Source organism: Mobula hypostoma, chromosome 3 (genome assembly GCF_963921235.1).
Source record: "Mobula hypostoma chromosome 3, sMobHyp1.1, whole genome shotgun sequence".
In the NCBI taxonomy this organism is placed as follows: domain Eukaryota; kingdom Metazoa; phylum Chordata; class Chondrichthyes; order Myliobatiformes; family Myliobatidae; genus Mobula; species Mobula hypostoma.
In genome coordinates this window covers 170,714,250-170,734,764 of record NC_086099.1, presented here as the reverse complement: position 1 = coordinate 170,734,764, position 20,515 = coordinate 170,714,250, and the positions used below count along the sequence as shown (strand labels likewise).

Genomic DNA, 20,515 nt, shown 5'->3' with positions numbered 1-20,515 from the left:
TCTTGCCACCAAAGTGGATAACCTCACATTTATCCACATTAAATTACATCTGCCATGAATTTGCCTACTCACCTAACCTATCCAAGTCACCCTGCATCCTCTTAGCATCCTCCCCACAGCTAACACTTCCGCCCAGCTTCGTGTCATCCGCAAACTTGGAGATGCTGCATTTAATTCCCTCATCCAAGTCATTAATATATATTGTAAACAACTGGGGTCTCAGCACTGAGCCTTGCGGTACTCCACTAGTCACTGCTTGCCATTCTGAAAACATAGAAACATAGAAAATAGGTGCAGGAGTAGGCCATTCGGCCCTTCGAGCCTGCACCGCCATTTATTATGATCATGGCTGATCATCCAACTCAGAACCCAGCCTTCCCTCCATACCCCCTGACCCCTGTAGCCACAAGGGCCATATCTAACTCCCTCTTAAACATAGCCAATGAACTGGCCTCAACTGTTTGCTGTGGCAGAGAATTCCACAGATCCCATTTATTCCCACTCTTTGCTTCCTGTCTGCCAACCAATTCTCAATCCACATTAATACCATACCCCCAATACTGTGTGCTTTAAGTTTGCACACTAATCTCCTGTGTGGGACCTTGTCAAAAGCCTTTTGAAAATCCAAATGTATCACATCCAGTCAGTTTTACAGTCAGTCAGTTTTTATGTTCCCTGCCAGCTTTCTCTCATAATCTTTTTTCCCTTTCCTAATTAAGCCCTTTGTCTGTCTCTGCTGGACTCTGAATTTCTCCCAGTCCTCAGGTGTGCCGCTTTTTCTGGCTAATTTGTATGTTTCTTCTTTGGAATTGATACTATCCCTCATTTCCCTTGTCAGCCACAGGTGCACTACCTTCCCTGGTTTATTCTTTTGCCAAACTGGGATGAACAATTGTTGTAGTTCATCCATGCGATCTTTAAATGCTTGCCATTGCATATCCACCGTCAACCCTTTAAGTGTCATTTGCCAGTCTATCTTAGCTAATTCACATCTCATACCTTCAAAGTTACCCTTCTTTAAGTTCATAACCTTTGTTTCTGAATTAACTATGTCACTGTCCATCTTAATGAAGAATTCCACCATATTATGGTCACTCTTACCCAAGGGGCCTCTCACGACAAGATTGCTAATTAACCCTTCCTCATTGCTCAATACCCAGTCTAGAATGGCCTGCTCGCTAGTTGGTTCCTCAACATGTTGGTTCAGAAAACCATCCCTCATACATTCCAAGAAATCCTCTTCCTCAGCACCCTTACCAATTTGGTTCACCCAATCTATATGTAGATTGAAGTCACCCATTATAGCTGCTGTTCCTTTATTGCACCCATTTCTAATTTCCTGTTTATTGCCATCCCCAACCTCACTACTACTGTTAGGTGGCCTGTACACAACTCCCACCAGCGTTTTCTGCCCCTTAGTGTTATGCAGCTCTACCCATATCGATTCCACATCCTTCCGGCTAATGACCTTCCTTTCTATTACGTTAATCTCCTCTCTAACCATCAATGCTACCCCACCTCCTTTTCTTTCATGTCTATCCCTCCTGAATATTGAATATCCCTGAATGTTGAGCTCCCATCCTTGGTCACCCTCGAGCCATGTCTCTGTGATCCCAACTTATCATATTCATTAATAACAATCTGCACTTTTAATTCATCCACCTTGTTACGAATGCTCCTTGCATTGACACACAAAGCCTTCAGGCTTGCTTTTACAACGCTCTTAGCCCTTATACAATTATGTTGAAAAGTGGCCCTTTTTGATTTTTGCCCTGGATTTGCCAGCCTGCCACTTTTACTTTTCACCTTTTTGCTTCTCCCCTCATTTTTCACCCCTGTCTCTCTGCACTTGTTCCCATCCCACTGCCACATTAGTTTAAATTCTCCTGAACAACAGTAGCAAACGCTCCCCCTAGGACATTGGTTCCAGTCCAGCCCAGGTGCAGACCGTCCTGTTTGTACCGGTCCCACCTCCTCCAGAACTGGTTCCAATGCCCCAGAAATTTGAATCCCTCCCCCTTGCACCATTTTTCAAGCCACGTATTCATCTGAAATATCCTCCTATTTCTACTCTGACTAGCATGTGGCACTGGCAGTAATCCAGAGATTATTACCTTTGTGGTCCTACTTTTTAGTTTAGCTCCTAACTCCCTAAATTCACCTTGTAGGACCTCATCCCCTTTTTCACCTATATCGTTGGTACCTATGTGCACCATGACCACTGGCTGTTCACCCTCCCACTCCAGAATGTCCTGCAGCCGCTCAGAGACATCCTTGACCCTTGCACCAGGAAGGAAACGTACCCTCCTGGAGTCTGGAGGAGGACTAAGGTTCTTCCCCACTTACTCAGGGGCTGGTGCAGAAGCAGGAAGAACTCACTCTCACCTTGGAAACAAATATTTTTTTCTGTTCCAGGCTATGGTAATGCTGAAAAGACCAAAGGACTGTGGGAGCAGACTTCTGCTTCTGTTGAGGTGGATAAGCAGTCCCTGTGAGCAATAGACTGACTCCCAGGGTCAGCAGTTCGCTGGTCTGCAGGATGCCAGTGTTGCACAGATTGAGAAGATAGCTATGTTCCAAGATTTGTTTGGAAGCTTGGCTAGGTTCTGGGGGCACAACAACAATCATATAACCTAGGGATGTATGTCTGCTGCTTGCTTGTACCCTGAGGATCCAATTGGTCCTGAAGGAACTGAGGTCCTATACTCTCAGGTTGTCAGGAATTCTCGTGCAGCAACCAGCTCTCAGGCAGTCCTCACCAGCATCCCCTATCCTGCCTCTCCAAACACTAGTTTGTATGTCGCAGAATACAGCCTGCTCACGCAGGGCACAAGATCATTATGTACTGCACATCGTGACAGGGCATCCATCTCTCAAAGACAAGAAAAGAACCAGCCTTTCAGCAGCTAGCAGCCGCCACAGGGGAGGCACAATGCTGCAGCTGTGGGGTTTCCAGTGAGAAACACAAAACAATGAGATGTTAATAGTAAGTGGATTTTGATTCATTGTTTTGTAAAGTTTTCTTTACACCTTGATATTTCATTTCATTATAGCTGTTATTTTTCCACTTGCGCTGGGTGAAGCCATTTAATAAACTGCACATTTTATTCCTGCTTTTCACCTCTCAGTGCCTTACCCTGATTCAACCAAATTAAATAAGCTTAAGGGATTGGAGAGTTTGTGCACCTGTCACTTTGAGACACAAGATGAATACCAATGCAAGCGGATGCAACCTGCATTCTATTATCAAACGCTCAAGGGTATGAAGTCCCTTTCCTGAGTGATCCTTGCTCATTCCAGCGATAATCTTCAGACAGTCATTCATAGGAGAGGACAGTGAGCCTAACCTAGGTTGGCATGTTATGAAGGAATTCACCAAGGTTACTTTAAAGAATAATGCTGCCGGCCAGCAGCAGCCTACGATTGACAGGCCCCCTTATAGTGTAATGATTTATTGCTGGAAATAGCAGTAGAATCATGAGGTAGTTCAAAGGCTTATAACAATGACTCATTATAGAGGGAGGATTTAATAGTTTTGATTTTTTATTTAGAGATATATCACTGTATCCGGTCCTTCCAGCCCAGTGAGCTCACGCCACTCAATTACACCTATGTGGCCAATTAGTCTACTAACCCATTGGAATTTGGGGGGAAACCCACATGATCAAGGGGACAGCATTCAGACTCCTGAGAGAAAGTGGTGGAATTGGTGCTGTGATGACTTTACGCTACTGTGCTGAACTGGATCAGGTAGACGTTATTAAGTGTCCTTCTGGCCTCATTGTTTACTCCCAGTACTTTGTATCATCAAATATCCATTAGCATACTTGACTGCTGGAGTTGTTAAGTAGGATATTTGATGAGCACCTTGAGTGTTTGCAGAGGTACATGTTCTGAAGATATTCAACCTCTGAGATTAATTTGTGATGCAACTACTTCACAGTTTGAATACTGAAACCAATGCGGATAATGGAGCATGACACTTAGGTCTTTTACAAGAATAGACAATACTGGCAATGGACTTATGCACTTTTGTTCTAACAAAGTCCTTGTCACCATGTCTGAGCAGGTCCATGAAATTAAATAGTAGCTTCAGTTTTCTGTTGATGGGAGAGAACTTCCTGGAAATCATTTATAGTTGCAGATGGCTGCCATTGGCTGCATCATGCCAACTGAAGAATGTTCATTTGGTACAGCAACGGTTCACAACACTTTCTGATATGAGTGTAACTTGAAACGGAGTGTCCTGCAAGGGATATTGGCTGAAGGAGCCTTGAGGTCTTTCCAGGTTCAGATATTGCCCATTGGACATTGAGGAAGGAGTTTTCTACAGTCAAACTGGTGGGAAGATCCTGCTGTTGTTAGTCTAGACTGAATATCTTCTCCAGCTTCTCCTGGTTATCATAAGAACATAAGAAATAGGAGCAGGAGTAGGTCATCCGGCCCATCGAGCCTGCCCCGCCATTCAATAAGATCATGGTTGATTTGTCCGTAAACTCAGCTCCATCTACCTGCCTTTTCCCCATAACCCTTAATTTCCCTACTATGTAAAAATCTATCTAACTGTACCTTAAATATATTTAGTGAAGAAGCCTTAACTGCTTCCCTGGGCAGAGAATTCCACAGATTCACCACTCTCTGGGAAAAACAGTTCCTCCTCATCTCTGTCCTAAATCTTCTCCCCTGAATCTTGAGGCAATGTCCCCTAGTTCGAGTCTCACCTACCAATGGACACAGCTTTGCTACCTCTATCTTATCTATCCCTTTCAAGATTTTGTATGTTTCTATAAGATCCCCTCTCAATCTTCTGAATTCCAGAGAGTATATTCCCAGGCAACTCAATCTCTCCTCATAGGTTAACCCCTTCATCTCTGGAATTAACCCGGTGAACCTCCTCTGCACTGCCTCCAAAGCCAGTATATCCTTCCTCAAGTATGGAGACCAGAACTGAACACAGTGCTCCAGGTGCGGCCTCACCAGTATCCTGTATAGTTGCAGCATGACCTCCCTGCTCTTGAATTCAATCCCTCCAGCAATAAAGGCCAACATTCCGTTTGCCTTCTTAATAACCTGTTGTACCTGCAAGCCAACTTTTTGTGATTCATGAACAAGCACTCCCAAGTCCCTCTGCACAACAGCATGCTGCAATCTTTCACCATTTAAATAATAATCTGCTCTTCTATTATTCCTTCCAAAGTGGATGATATTGCATTTACCAACGTTGTATTCCTTATGCCAGACCTTGGCCCATTCACTTATCCTATCTATATCCCTCTGCAGACTCTCCACGTCCTCGGTACATTTTGCTTTTCCACTCAGTTTAGTGTCATCAGCAAATTTTGCTACGCTACATTCAGTCCCCTCTTCCAAATCATCAATGTAAATGGTAAACAGCTGCAGGCCCAGCACCAACCCCTGCGGCACCCCACTCACCACTGACTGCCAGCCAGAGAAACACCCATTTATACCAACTCTCTGCCTTCTATTGGTTAACCAATCCACTATCCATGCCAATACACTCCCTCTGACTCCATGCATCAGTATCTTATTTATAAGTCTCTTGTGCGGCACCTTCACAACATGCTGGAGGAACTCAGCAGGTTGGGCAGCATCTATGGAAAAGACTGGTTGACGTTTCAGGTCGGAACCCTTCGTCAGGACTGTAGGGGGAAGGGGCAGAGGCCCTATAAAGAAGGTGGGGGGAGGGTGGGAAGGAGAAGGCTGGTAGGTTCCAGGTGAAAAACCAGTAAGGGAAAAGATAAAGGGGTGGGGGAAGGGAGGCAGGGAGGTGATAGGCGAAGAAAGAATAGGGGAAAACACAATGGGTAGTAGAAGGAGGAGGAACCAAGAGGGAGGTGGTAGGCAGCTGGGGGAGGGGGCAGAGTGACATAGAGATAGAGGAAGGGAGGCGGAGGGAATTACTGGAAGTTGGAGAATTCTATGTTCATACCAAGGGGCTGGAGAGAACCCAGACGGTATATGAGGTGTTGCTCCTCCAACCTGAGTTTAGCCTCATCATGGCAGTAGAGGAGGCCATGTATGGACATATCTGAATGGGAGTGGGAAGCAGAGTTGAAGTGGGTGGCTACTGGGAGATCCTGTCTGTCTTGGTGGACGGAGCAGAGGTGCTCGACGAAGCAGTCCACCAATCTGCATCGGGTTTCACCGATGTAGAGAAGGCCACACTGGGAGCACCGGATGCAATAGATGACCCCAACAGACTCACAAGTGAAGTGTTGCCTCACTTGGAAGTACTGTTTGGGGCCCTGAATGGTGGCAAGAGAGGAGGTGTAGGGACAGGTGTAGCACTTGCGCTTACAGGGATAAGTGCCAGGCGGGAGATCCGTGGGGAGGGACGTGTGGACCAGGGAGTCGCGGAGGGGCCGATCCCCGCGGAAGGTGGAGAGAGGTGGAGGGGGAAAAGATGTGCTTAGTGGTGGGGTCCTGTTGAAGGTGGCGGAAGTTGCGGAGGATAACGTGTTGGATTCGGAAGCTAGTGGGGTGGTAGGTGAGATAATGTGTTGGATCCGGAGGCTAGTGGGGTGGTAGGTGAGATAATGTGTTGGATCCAGAGGCTAGTGGGGTGGTAGGTGAGATAATGTGTTGGATCCGGAGGTGCCTGTTGTGCGGCACCTTATCGAACACCTTCTGGAAATCCAAGTATACGACATCCACCCGTTCCCCTCTATCCACTGCATTCATTATGTCCTGAAAGAACTCCAGTAAGATTGTCAAACAGGACCTGCCCTTTCTGAATCCATGCTGCCTCTGTCTAATGGAACCCTTCCTTTCTAAATGTTTTGCTATTTCTTCCTTAATGACAGCTTCAAGCATCTTCCCGACTACAGATGTTAAGCTAACCGTCTTTTGCCTACATCCTTTTTTAAAATGTGGCGTGACATTTGCAGTCTGTTATTATCCTGTTATTGTCCTGTTACGACTTTCATTTGTGTCTCCCAATCTTTTATCTGCTCTTCCCCCTTGCTCCCTCAAGTGGCAATGTGTTCATATGATGGCAGTATTATGCAAAACACAGCAGCACAATACTCTGGATACTGCATATGTTACAGCTTCACCAGGATGGTACCAACAGTGAAACTGTATTTTCGGCGTCCCTGCAGTTGTCTCCCTGAGGTAGTGGGCATCAGTATGGCTTTTGTTGTAGCATAACTATGCTGGTGTGTTGGAGCTCAGAACAAAATAATTAACTATTTTGATTATTCCCCAAAATCCATCCTTATGGGCAATGTGACTTTGATAGATGAGAGGCAGCTGTGTTATTTATGAATCATGCAAGATTGTATCACACATGGAAGAAGCCCACGAGAGAAAGGCCTTGAAGTACCAGCCCTTACTGCGGGAGTGTAAAGACAAGGGATGGCAGGCATGGTTGTTCCCCGTGGAGATCGGCTGCAGAGGTTTCCCAGCCAAATCAGCATGGCGGTTGTTGTCAGATCTGGGCCTGGACGAAAGGAGCAAAAAACAAGCAGCTTGTAGGATGGGGGAAGAGGCAGAACGAGCTTCTTGTTGGATTTGGAGTAGGCGAGAGGAGGGGAGCTGGAAGCCAGGATCAGGCAGGCAGTGATTTGGCCACCACTGCCGGCCCACCAACTGGAGAGTGCTGTGGTTAAGGGTCGAAACACTCGGTGAAGGTTGGGAACCACCTGATGACATCTGCTCCTGGCTGAAGGCTACGGTTACCTTATAAGGTAACTGGAGAATGCACCCTAACAGGTGTATGTAACAAGCAAGTATCACACATGGAATTGATCTTCAGGTCTGCGACTTCCATCCTGTTAATGAATATTTCCGATTGTAAATAAAAGCTATAATGGCTACTGAGTGCAGTTTGTAAGTGCCTGAACTTCAGGAAAGCCTACAGTTGCAATAATTACCTTTGCTTAGTCTGCCTGCTCTTGCGGACTGATGATGGAAATATCTCTTCCTCTGGAGGAGAAAGTGTCTGAGTCCTGCTTATTGCAATGTTGAGTGACAGCTAGGGGAGCGCAGCTGCAATTCTGAAATAATCCTGAGGCTACGAAGGTGAGAATTAAGGTGACCTCAGCTTTGACTGTATGTGATAAGTATACAAACGACTCCTGTGTAATGGATCTTCACGTTATGAAAATTCACCCTTACAAAATTCACAGATCACCACCCAAAAATTTGAGATAATGAACAAAATTTGCTCTCACAGAACTTACGTGAGAAAAGTAAATAAATCAACATAACCTTTTTCAACTAGTGTTTCTTGATGTATGCACAGATGAAAAGCTTTGCATTACAAATCACTATGTTACCCTGGTGGCTAATGTAACCCCGCTTTTTAAAAAAGGAGGGAGAGAGAAACTGGGGAATTATAGACCGGTTAGCCTAACATCGGTGGTGGGGAAAATGCTAGAGTCAGTTATCAAAGATGTGATAACAGCACATTTGGAAAGCAGTGAAATCATCGGACAAAGTCAGCATGGATTTGTGAAAGGAAAATCATGTCTGACGAATCTCATAGAATTTTTTGAGGATGTAACTAGTAGAGTGGATAGGGGAGAACCAGTGGATGTGGTATATCTAGATTTTCAAAAGGCTTTTGACAAGGTCCCACACAGGAGATTAGTGTGCAAATTTAAAGCAGACAGTATTGGGGGTATGTTATTGATGTGGATAGAGAATCGGTTGGCAGACAGGAAGCAAAGAGTGGGAATAAAGGGGACCTTTTCAGAATGGCAGGCAGTGACTAGTGGGGTACCCCAAGGCTCAGTGCTGGGACCCCAGTTGTTTACAATATATATTAATGACTTAGACGAGGGAATTAAATGCAGCATCTCCAAGTTTGCGGATGACATGAAGCTGGGCGGCAGTGTTGGTTGTGAGGAGGATGCTAAGAGGATGCAGGGTGACTTGGATAGGTTAGGTGAGTGGGCAAGTTCATGGCAGATGCAATTTAATGTGGATAAATGTGAGGTTATCCACTTTGGTGGCAAAAACAGGAAAACAGATTATTATCTGAATGGTGGCCGATTAGGAAAAGGGGAGGTGCAACAAGACCTGGGTGTCATTATACACCAGTCATTGAAAGTGGGCATGCAGGTACAGCAGGCGGTGAAAAAGGCGAATGATATGCCGGCATTCATAGCAAGAGGATTCGAGTACAGGAGCGGGGAGGTACTACTGCAGTTGTACAAGGCCTTGGTGAGACCACACCTGGAGTATTGTGTGCAGTTTTGGTCCCCTAATCTGAGGAAAGACATTCTTGCCATAGAGGGAATACAAAGAAGGTTCACCAGATTGATTCCTGGGATGGCAGGACTTTCATATGATGAAAGACTGGATCGACTAGGCTTATACTTGTTGGAATTTAGAAGATTGAGGGGGGATCTTATTGAAACACATAAAATCCTAAAGGGATTGGACAGGCTAGATGCAGGAAGATTGTTCCCGATGTTGGGGAATTCCAGAACGAGGGGTCACAGTTTGAGGATAAAGGGGAAGCCTTTTAGGACCGAGATTAGGAAAAACTTCTTCACACAGAGAGTGGTGAATCTGGGAATTCTCTGCCACAGGAAACAGTTGAGGCCAGTTCATTGGCTATATTTAAGAGGGAGTTAGATATGGCCCTTGTGGCTAAAGGGATCAGGGGGTATGGGGGGGAAGGCTGGTACAGGGTTCTGAGTTGGATGATCAGCCATGATCATACTGAATGGTGGTGCAGGCTCAAAGGGCTGAATAGCCTACTCCTGCTCCTATTTTCTATGTTTCTATGTTTCTATGTTATGGAAAATTATAATATGGACCGTTTTCTAGGATAGCAACCCCTGTAATATGGTGGTCATCGGTGCATTGAACTGAAAACAGTACAGCACAACAACATGTCCATGATGTTTGCGCCAACCATGATGCCAATTCATATTAATCCTGCATATGCTCTATATCAGTCCATCTCCAACATGGGGTCCGCACACCCCTCAGTTAATGGTAAGGGTCCATGGCATAACTCCTAGTCTAAATGCTCCTTAACTGTTACTGATAGAGGTTTCTGCCACTTCTCCTGGCAGCATGTTCTAGGCACCTACTATAATATGTAAAAATAAAACTGGCCTTGCAAACTTTCTTTAAACTTTCCCCTTCTCACCTTCAACCTATGCCATGTAGGGGCTGACATTTTCATCCTGGGGACTCTGGTTATCTATCCATGCCTGTCATAACATTATCTACTTTATCAGGTTGATTTATGATTGATATTGGGTTGTGAGGCTGTATGAAATCATTGAATCTGTAGAAGTGCAGATGGTCAGCATTGTTGCTTTGAGAAATCGGAGAAGGACGCAGCTCTTCGTAAACCCTGTATAGGCAAAGTCTCAGGAAGGTGACTCCAATGATCTGGTTTCAATGTGTGCCTGAAAGGTGTCTTTTGCTGATCCATTCAACAAAAGAAACAACTCCTGCACGCAGTAAATTGATTCAAAGTTCAAGCTGTCAGCATGTGCAGGGTTGTATATGACTGGCTTTAAAAGAATGTTTTTGGGCAGTGAAGTCAACAAAAAGGTGATCTTCATGGATTGGACAGCAACTGTTTGTCTTTTCCTTGATATTCTCTAGCTTTTGAATGAAAAGCAGTTGAAACTACCGCTGATGACGTATTACTATAAAAATCACTAAGGCAATTTGATACTGAAAAATAGCACTAGTGATAGTAAAATGTTGCCCAAGAATAAGTGAATATCAGCATTTAGCAGTAAAGTACCAAGAAAATAGGCAAAATAGTTTCACTCTGCATTGATCTACTGTTCAATTTTGCAATGCCATTTTTGGCATTGCAAAGGTTAATTTTTAAGGTAATAACTGTGGATAGAATTCTAATTTTTAATGATTACATGGATCAATTATTAGGTGCTACTGCTTATTAAATCATTGGAAATTCATTTCTATTAACTTCGCTATAGGAAAAAAAACTTACTTCATTGCAAATAGTAACAAAGTATTCTTCAATTTTGCCAAGTTTTAAATTTCAAAGTTTTAAAGGTGCAAGTTTCAAAGTGCATTTATTATCAAAGAACGTATAAATTATATAGCCTTGAGATTTGCTTGCTTACAAGCAGTCAAAAGCAAGGAACCTGAAAGTTTCAACTACTTTATGCTTTGAGCTATAAATCAAATAGAATTGACCTGTCAGTTCTATTACCATTCATTGTATATATCCACAGGTTTTAAATAAAAAGGAAGTTAAATGGGCATGAAGTGAAAAGAAGTTTTCTTGGAGTTGCTGCTTCTTCATTACCATAATTTCACGAGAATCCACTGAAAATCCTTTTTATTTTTAAGGGGACTTTTTGCCACATTTCATAGATTCACAATTTTTAAATAAAATCTATAGCTCTAAAATAAAAAGAAAATTGAATGTGCATAAAGAGTCAAGAAAGTTTCTTAGAATTGCTCCTTCTTCACCACAGCTTCTTTGGCGCTCTGCTGAAATCCCACTTATGCACATAACAATATTTTATGCCTTCATGCCACATTTCCATTGTTATGGAACAACCACAAGAAAATTCGCAAAACAAATTCCTTCTTACCTTGAGGGGGCTCGTTAGTAAACTTAATAGATGACTGTAATAAATTGATGGGAAATTTTGGATGGACTTCTGTCGTGATCCAGGTCCTAAATCCATCATGCATTGTCTCTGTTGTGGTTAGGGTATCTAAAAGTTCATCCATGAAATTCAAGCCCAAATGGCAGTTCTGTAAAAGAAGCCAGCCGCCATCCTGCATGCTCTGAGTCAACAAACGCCTTGCATGAACTTCCTGACCCTGGCCCATGGATATGGCCCGACAAGGGACATTCTAAAGGAAACATTTATAAATAAATCTTTATCTGCAGAAAAATAAAGTTAGTTCACTCAGTGTTCAATTGCTTCCATGCAGCTTGAACTTCATGTTAACTACCAACCATTTAATTTGAGCCATCATGTATTAAGTTGAACTATAGAAACAGAATTTGCATTTAAAATGCAATGGATTTCAAAAATAGCTTCGCATGTTCCTTTTTTTGTATACTTACTGTCTCGTATAATTTATGTAAAACGTATTCTGTGTGTCATTTGTAGCTACATGCCTGTGATGTTGCTGCGGTCAGGTTTCTCAAAGTACCTGTATCTCATTGTATTTGTGCACTGTAAGACTATAGAACAATCCACTAATTTAAGATATATGACGCAACCTCACAATCCACATAGCTATGACCTTGCATCTTATTATCTGTCTGCACAGCCCCTTCTTTGTGGCTGTTACACTTTATTCTACATTCTGTTGTTTTCTCTTGTACTACCTCAATGTACAGATGTGATGCAATGATTTGTATGCCTGGTATGCAAAACAAAATTTTTCACTGTACCTCATTACATCTGACAATAATGGGACAGTTTATTAATTTATATGACAATAATTTGACTAGACATCAAAATGCAATTCATTATATAATTAGCAAAGGGCAAGAGTAACTTAGTGCTTAGATTTAGAAAGAAATGTCAGTTATAATAACCTTATACAATGGATTCCAGTTAACTGGGCCATCGGTTAATCAGGGCAGCCACTTATTTGGGACAATTCTTGAAGAACAAAAGCTAATCAATAAAACTGCAAGGATTCCTTTACTTTGTTTGGGACACCATGCCGCTTAATTGTGGCAGAAGACTATTGCTGAACAGTTTCTAGATAACGTCAGTTGCAACAGCATCCTTTGAGTGAAGATTTCAATAGCGCCAAATTGCATGTGTTTGTGTTCAAAAAGCAGTGATTGTTGGCAAAGAATAAACTGTAAGACAATTCAAAAATAATTTAGACCTTAAGACCACAAGACATAAGAGCAGAATTAGGCCATATGCCCCATCATGTCTATTTCGCCATTCAATCATGGCTGATCTTTTTTTTTTCCCTCCTCAGTCCCACTCTCCGGCCTTCTCCCTGTAACCTTTGATGCCATGGCCAATCAAGAACCTATCAATCCTCAAATACACCCAATGACCTGGCTTCCACAGCTGCTTGTGGTTATAAATTCCACAAATTCACCACCATCTGGCTAAAGACATTTCTCCACTTCTTTGTTTTAAATGGACACTGCTCTATCCTGAGGCTGTGCCCTCTTGTGCTAAACTCCTCCACCATGGGAAACATCCTTTCCACATCTACTCTGACTAGGCCTTTCAACTTTCGAAAGATTTCAATGATATCCCCCTGATCCTTCTAAATTCCAACAAGTACAGGCCGAGAGCCATCATACATTCTCATATGATAACGATTTCATTCCCAGAATCATCCTTGTGAACATCCTCTGAACTCTCTCCAATGCCAACACCACTTTTCTTAGATAAGGAGCTCAAAACATTGCATTTGCCTTCCTCACTACTGATTCTACCTGCAAGTTAACCTTTAGGGTGTTCTGCAAAGGACTCCCAGATTTTTGGATTTTCACGCTGTTTAGAAAATAGTCTGCATATTTATTTCTTCTACCAAAGTGCATGACCATGCATTTTCCAACATCGTATTTCATTTGCCACTTTCTTGCCCATTCTCCTAATCTGTCCAAGTCCTTCTGTAACCTTCCTGAGTCCTCAACAATACCTGCCTCTCTACCAATCTTCGTATCATCTGCAAACTTGGCAACTAAGCCATGTACTCTATCATCTAAATCATTGATATACAGCATGAAAAGAAGCGGTACCTACACCAACCCTGCAGAACACTACTAGCCACTGGCAGCCAACCAGAAAAGGATCCTTTTATTCCCACTTGTTGCCTCCTACCAATCAGCCAATGCTCTAACCATGCCAGTAACTTTTCTGTAACACCATGGGCTCTTAACTTGGTAAGCAGCCTCATGTGTGGAACCTTGTCAAAGGCCTACTGAAAGTCCAAATATACAACATCCACTGCATTGCCTTTATCTATCCTACTTGTAATCTCCTCAAAGAATTCCAACAGGTTTGTCAGGCAAGATGTCCCTTAAGAAAACCATGCTGACTTTGTCCTATCTTGTCCTGTATCACCAAATACTCCATAACCTCATACTTAACAATTGACTCCAACATCTTCCCAACTACTGAGGTCAGACTAACTAGTCTATAATTTCCTATCAGCTGCCTCCTTCCTTTCTTAAAGAGTGGAGTGACATTCGCAATTTTCCAGTCCTCTGGCACCATGGTTTGCTCACTGTATTCAAGCGTTCATGCTTGAAGTTGGCTGAAACAGCCAGAGGTGAAATTGAAAGTATTTCACTACTTCAACAATTTAGAAGCTATGAAGAATTTGAAGAATTCAACAATCATCTTGAATGTTACATTAAAAATGAAGATTTGGAGGATGCAATCATCAACAGCATTGTATAAAGGTAGTCCATTATCTGCACTAGAATTGTCCGCACTGATTTTGTTAATTTACAGTCAAAAGAACATAACACGGATGAATTTCTCCATCAATAAGAACTAGGAAATATTTTTCTTTAAAAAAAATTCCCTTCCCCTCTCTCTTTTTCTTCTATTCCCAACTCTGGCCTCTTGCCTCTTCTCACCTGTCCATCACCTCCCCCTGGTCCCCTCCTATGGTCCAACTCTCGTCTCCTATCAAATTCCTTTCTCTCCAGCCCCATACCTTTCCTACCCACCTAGTTTCACCCATCATCTTCTAACTACCCCCCCCCTTACCCTCCTCCCCACCACCTATTTATTCTGGCATCTTCCACCTTTCTTTTCAGACTGAAAGAAGGGTCTCAGACTGAAATATTGACTGTTTATTAATTACCATAGAGGCCGTCTGACCTGCTGAGTTCCTCCAGCATTTTGTGTGTGTTACTTAGGAACTAATACATGGTTTTATAGTACTGCAGTAGTATTGGTAGTGTTCTAGTTTGTTCTGAATTTCAGTTAAATATATAATTTGTTATTCAGTTTGTCTTTTTTTATATACATTTTCAACTATTTCCATGAAACCTCAGCTGACTGGGGCAGCCATTTAATTGGACTAAAAAGTATTGGTCCCAACATGTCCAAATTAAGTGGAATCCACTGTATTTGATTTCAATCACTGCAATTTTAAGACCTTATTTTTAACAACTGCCATATGCAGCTGTTACACTGCTTGTGCGGCATCTTAGGTGTAGTTTGAACAGTGTTTGAGTAGGATACATGTGTGGAATGTAGAACACAAAACTACCACAGCTTTACACTGTCTGACACTCTATTAACAAATCCATTATCAGAGGATCCAGTTGGGCTAAAAGGCTAATTTCCATGTTGCATGACCCCGTGACTCTAAATGGATCAATGTGTTTATACAAATATCTATAAAGTTCTTGCATATTCATGCACAATGGGAATAATGTTAGCAGACTTGGTTATTTTGCCAGCAAGTTGGAAATTCAGACGTGTTCTTTTTTTCAACTAATTGTTAAATTTTCACTTGCTTCCTGTTTCAATTGGCTATAAAAATCCACTGCAGTTTTATGTCCACTGCATTTTGCCATACTTTTCCATCACAATTAAAATATTTTGAATAACTTAACAGAATTTTCATAATTGGTTCCAATTATGTTTGACAGGATCCATTATCCATTTGTAACACCATAAGACCAAAAGACATAGGGGCAGAATTAGGACTGGATATATAAGTATTTTGGATAGACAGGGTTTGATTAAGTCCTCATGGCTTTGTGCATGGTAGATCATGTCTAACCAATCTTATAGAATTTTTCCAGGAAGTTGCCAGGGAAGTTGATGAAGACAATGCATGGCAAGCCATGTTTTCTGCATGGACATTAGTAAAGCATTTGACAAGGTTCCGCCTAGGAGGCTGGTCAAGACGTTTCAGTCACTCAGCATTCAGTATGTGGTAGTAAACTGGATTAGACATTCGCTTTGTGGGAGAAGCCAGAGAGCGGGAGTAGAGGTTTGGCTCTCTGACTGGAGACTCGTGACTAGTGGTGCGCTGCAAGGATTGGTGCTGGGTTCATTGTTGTTTGTCATCTATATCAATGATCCGGAAGATAATGTGGTTAACTGGATCAGCAGATTTGCTGATGACACCAGGACTGAGGGTATAGTGGACAGTGCAGAAGTCTATCATGGCTTGCAGAGGGACCTGCATCAGCTGGAAAAATAGGCTGGAAAATGGCAGATGGAATTTAATGCAGACAAGTGAGGTTTTGCACTTTGGTAGGACCACTGTTTAAGTCTTAAACAGTGAACGATAGGGCACGGAGGAGTGTGGTAGAACAAGGGATCTGGGAATAAAGGTACATAATTCATTAAAAGTGGTGTCACAAGTAGATAGGGTCATAAAGAAAGCTTTTGGCGCATTGGCCTTCAAAAATCAAAGTATTGAGTACAGGAGATGGGATGTTATGCTGAAGTTGTATAAGACCTAATTTGGAGTATTGTGGGCAGTTTTGGTCATCTGCCTGCAGGGAAGATGTAAACAAGGTTGAAAGAGTGCAGAGAAAATTTACAAAGACGTTGCTGGATCTGGAGCACCTGAGTTATAAGGAAATATATAATAGGTTGGGACATTATTCTGTAGAATATAGAAGATTGAGAGGAGATTTGATAGAGGTATACAAAATCAAGTGGTATAGATAGTGTAAATAAAAGCAGGCTTTTCCCACTGAGGTTGGGTGGGACTACAACCAAAGATCATGGGTTAAGAATGAAAAGAGAGAAGTTTAAGGGGAACATGAGGAGAAACTTCTTCACTCAGAGGATTGGGAGAGTGTGGAACGAGCTGCCAGTGCAAGTGGCCCATGCAAACTTGATTTCAATGTTTAAGAGAAGTTTGGATAGGTACATAGATAGTAGGAAAATTGAGGGCTATATTTCCAGTGCAGGTCATTGGGAGCAGGAAATTTAAATAGTTTTCAGCATTGACTAGATGGGCTGAAGGGCCTTTTCTGTGATGTTCTTCTCTATAACTCCATTTGGTCCATTAGGAGTGCTCTGCCATTTCATCATGGTCAATCCATTTCCCTCTCAGCTCCATTCTCCTGCCAATCTCCTACACGTATATGTAGAGCTGATCGCCAACACTCCTGATGGTCACCCTGCTGTCAATTCTTACAAAGTCTCCAGCATTTACAACTCTGTCTACAAGCCTTTTATCAGATCTATACTTCCTCACATATAACAGGGGTTTATGAAAAATATGAAACTGCGGATGCTGGAAAGATAAAACAAAATAGAGAATCCAGGAACTATTCAGTAGATCAAGCAACATCTCTGAGAGAAAAGGTTAATATTTCAGTTGATGACTTCATAAAACCACTAACCGGTTCTGAAATGAACAGAAAAGGCTTCTTATTTGATTTTTTTAAACTTTGCGCTCAAATATAAGGGCTGTAATATACCTAATTGGAAAGTGAGATTCCTTTTCCTCAGCATTCTGTTAGGTGTTGTTGGAAAAATAGCTAATTCCAACAAAATGTCATCTACCCGAAATACTACCTCTGATCCTCTCTCCACAAATACAGTCAGAGTACAGAAAAAACACCAGTCCAGTAAGACTGTGTGAACCATCAAGCACCCATCAGTACTAAACCTTTTTACTCTATTGACATTCCCATAATCTCCCTAAAGATCCTACCATTTACCTACACAATAGAAGAGATGTACTGTAGCCAATTACAAACCAGTATGCTTTTGGCTATAGGAAGAAACCAGGTGCCCAGGGAAAATCTATATGGTCACAGTAAGAGTGTACAAAAGCAATGTCACTGGTCAGGATTAAAACCCAGGCTGTTGGAGCAGTGAATGGAACAACTGTACTAGCTATGCCATCAATCTGCCTTGATTTTATTTCAGATTCCTGTCACCTAGGGTATGGTGCTGGTCCGGTTGAAATCTTTGTTTTCTTCTCCCTATTTCTAACAGTTCTTGTTTTTAAATCCGGTCATTTATATAGTAAAGTCACATTTGTGTGTCACTATAAAATTAAAAAAATTAGCACAGATGACATTGTAGAATTAAACAATAAAAAAAGCCTCACTCAAACCTTTCACTTTTTTTGTACCTTGGTCTTGGCCAAACGCTCAATATTTTCAGTAGGATCAGAACCCATGGAAAGGAAGCAAACCAAAGGAATTCGATTATCACCTTCTGCCCACATCGCTTCCATATCTAGAATAACCCCTTCTGCGTATTTTGGTCCAAGGGACTCAGCAATATAATGACGTGCCTAGAAAAAGAAAGATTACTGAGAACTATGGATGCCATCAAATATACCAGAAAATGTTACGAGCTTTTTGGCTGTTGAAGAAGATTCTCTACAAAAACTATACAACATTAGCAAATTTTAGGAATATAATCTGAACAAAAAAATACGTAAACTGATTGATGAAAATCATAATCAGCAATATAAAAATGATTTATTGCACTTAAATGACTAAACAATGCAAAATTAATCACATTTTTATGTTCCTCGTGAAATCATTTGAATGTTCAATAAGATAATATGTTCCGCTTATGCCTCATGGACTGTAGCGAACAATTACTGAATGCACTCATCTGATCTTACTGTAGAAAAACACTTAGTACATAGTCATAATTTGAAACCTTAAAATATTTTTGTGTTTTTCTTATTGTAAATTGTATTGCAAAGCATAAGACATAATGCCTTGCATTGATGAAATATCAGTTCAGAGTTTCTTTAGCAATAATAACTTACAAATATAAACAAGTTCATTTGGTTTCACATTCAGTCTTACCCGTAGTTATTGTATCCATAGCAACTCATTCACTTTGGATACCCTTTGCTATGTTAGAGCTGAGTATGAATTTTAAAACCTCATGAATGCCACACCACTGACCTTTGAAACCCCTAAGCAACACACTATGGATAATACCTAAATAAAATATGAATAACACCACCTCACTAATATCATGGCCTGATGCCTTTATGAGCATATGCTCAATCAAGGCATTCTGGTCATGACTGAACATAGACTAATGATGACAAATATACTTTAGTAACAGCTTGCCCCAGTATGAGATTCTTTACAAAGCAAGACACTGCTGCAAATCATTAAATACCTATGCTTGTTTTTCCTTCTGGAAAACCTTTGACAACATTATAGTGTTAGTTATATTCAAAGTTTTTTTGAATTCAGAGAATAGATAATAGTTGAAAACAGTAGCCATGTCAATATTTGTAAATTAAATTGGAAATGAAATACTAAAGTTGGGTCCACTACTCTTTTTTAATCCAAGTTGTCGCCTTTTACAGAGGATCTATGGGATCTGTAAAGATGACAGAAATGGCAAGCTTGTTACCCAGTCAAATAAAAGAACCCTCACTGAAACATGCATATAAATTAGACCTCCAAAATCAATTTAAATTAACTGGATGTAACTCATAACTTAAACATTCAGGGTCAAAAAGGTTGCTTGTTAAACAATGTAGGTGACAACAAAGCTTCACATCAAGAAGAGCCCAATGCCTTTTATGCTCGCTTTGACCATCAAAACATGGAGGCACCTTCACAAACTCCCACAGCCTCTGATGACCTTATGATTTCCGTCTCTGAGGATAATGTGAGAGCATTCTTCAGCAGGATGAACCCACGGAAACATCTGACTCAGGCAGGGTATCTGGCCAATTAACTGATCAACTCACTGATATCTCTAGCCTCCTGCTTTGGTAGTCTGAGGTAACCACCTCCTTCAAGGGGGCTTCAATTTCACCGAGGCCTAATAAATTATGTGGTAACCGGGCTCAATGACTATTGTCTAGTCGCACTTACATCCACTGTAATGAGGTGCTTTGAGAGGTTGGGGATGAAAAATACGAACTCCTGACTGAAAAGCACCTTGGATCCATTCCAATTTGCCTATTGTCACAACAGGTCAACAGCAGATGCCATTGCATTGGCTCTTCACTCAATCCTGGAACACCTAGACAATGATACATACATCAGGATGCCCTTCATTTACTACAGCTCAACATTCAATAGTAATATCACCTCAAAACTAATCAATAAGCTTCAAGTCCTGGGTCTCAATACCTCCTTGTGCAACTGGATCCTCGATTTCTTCATTTGCAGATCCCGGTCAATTCAGACTGGTAATAACATCTCTCCACAATCTCCCTCAGCAGAGGTGTGCCACAAGGCTGTGTGCTTCAGCCCTTACTATACTTGCTTCAGTAGAGCACAGCTCCAATGCGGTATTTAAGTTTACCGATGACACCACTGCCATTGGCTGAGTCAAGGGCGGTGATGAATCAACATATGGGAGGAAGATTGAAAATCTTGCTGAGTGGTGCAGGACAACAACGTCAGCAACACGAAGGAGCTGATTATTAATTCTGGAGGAGGAAACCGGAGAACTATGAGCCAGTTCTCATCAGGGGATCAGAGGTGGAGAGGGTCAGGAAATTTAAATTTCTCTGTGTAATTATTTTAGAGGATCTGTACAGGGTCAGCATGTAAATGCAATTACAAAGGAAGCACAACAATGCCTCTACTTTCTTAGAAGTTTGTGAAGAT

The 20,515-nt window shown here is 41.8% G+C and overlaps 1 protein-coding gene across 1 annotated transcript in view; it reads right to left on the bottom strand.

The window, feature by feature from the left end:
• Positions 1-20,515, bottom strand: part of dnah5l (dynein, axonemal, heavy chain 5 like) — a 296,635-nt gene that overhangs the window by 66,593 nt on the left and 209,527 nt on the right. The window contains exons 68-69 of the mRNA XM_063042366.1: positions 18,043-18,207; positions 11,568-11,835 (exon numbers count right to left, since the gene is read on the bottom strand). Coding sequence (XP_062898436.1) covers positions 11,568-11,835; positions 18,043-18,207 — 433 coding nt within the window. The remainder of the gene's footprint in view (positions 1-11,567; positions 11,836-18,042; positions 18,208-20,515) is intronic.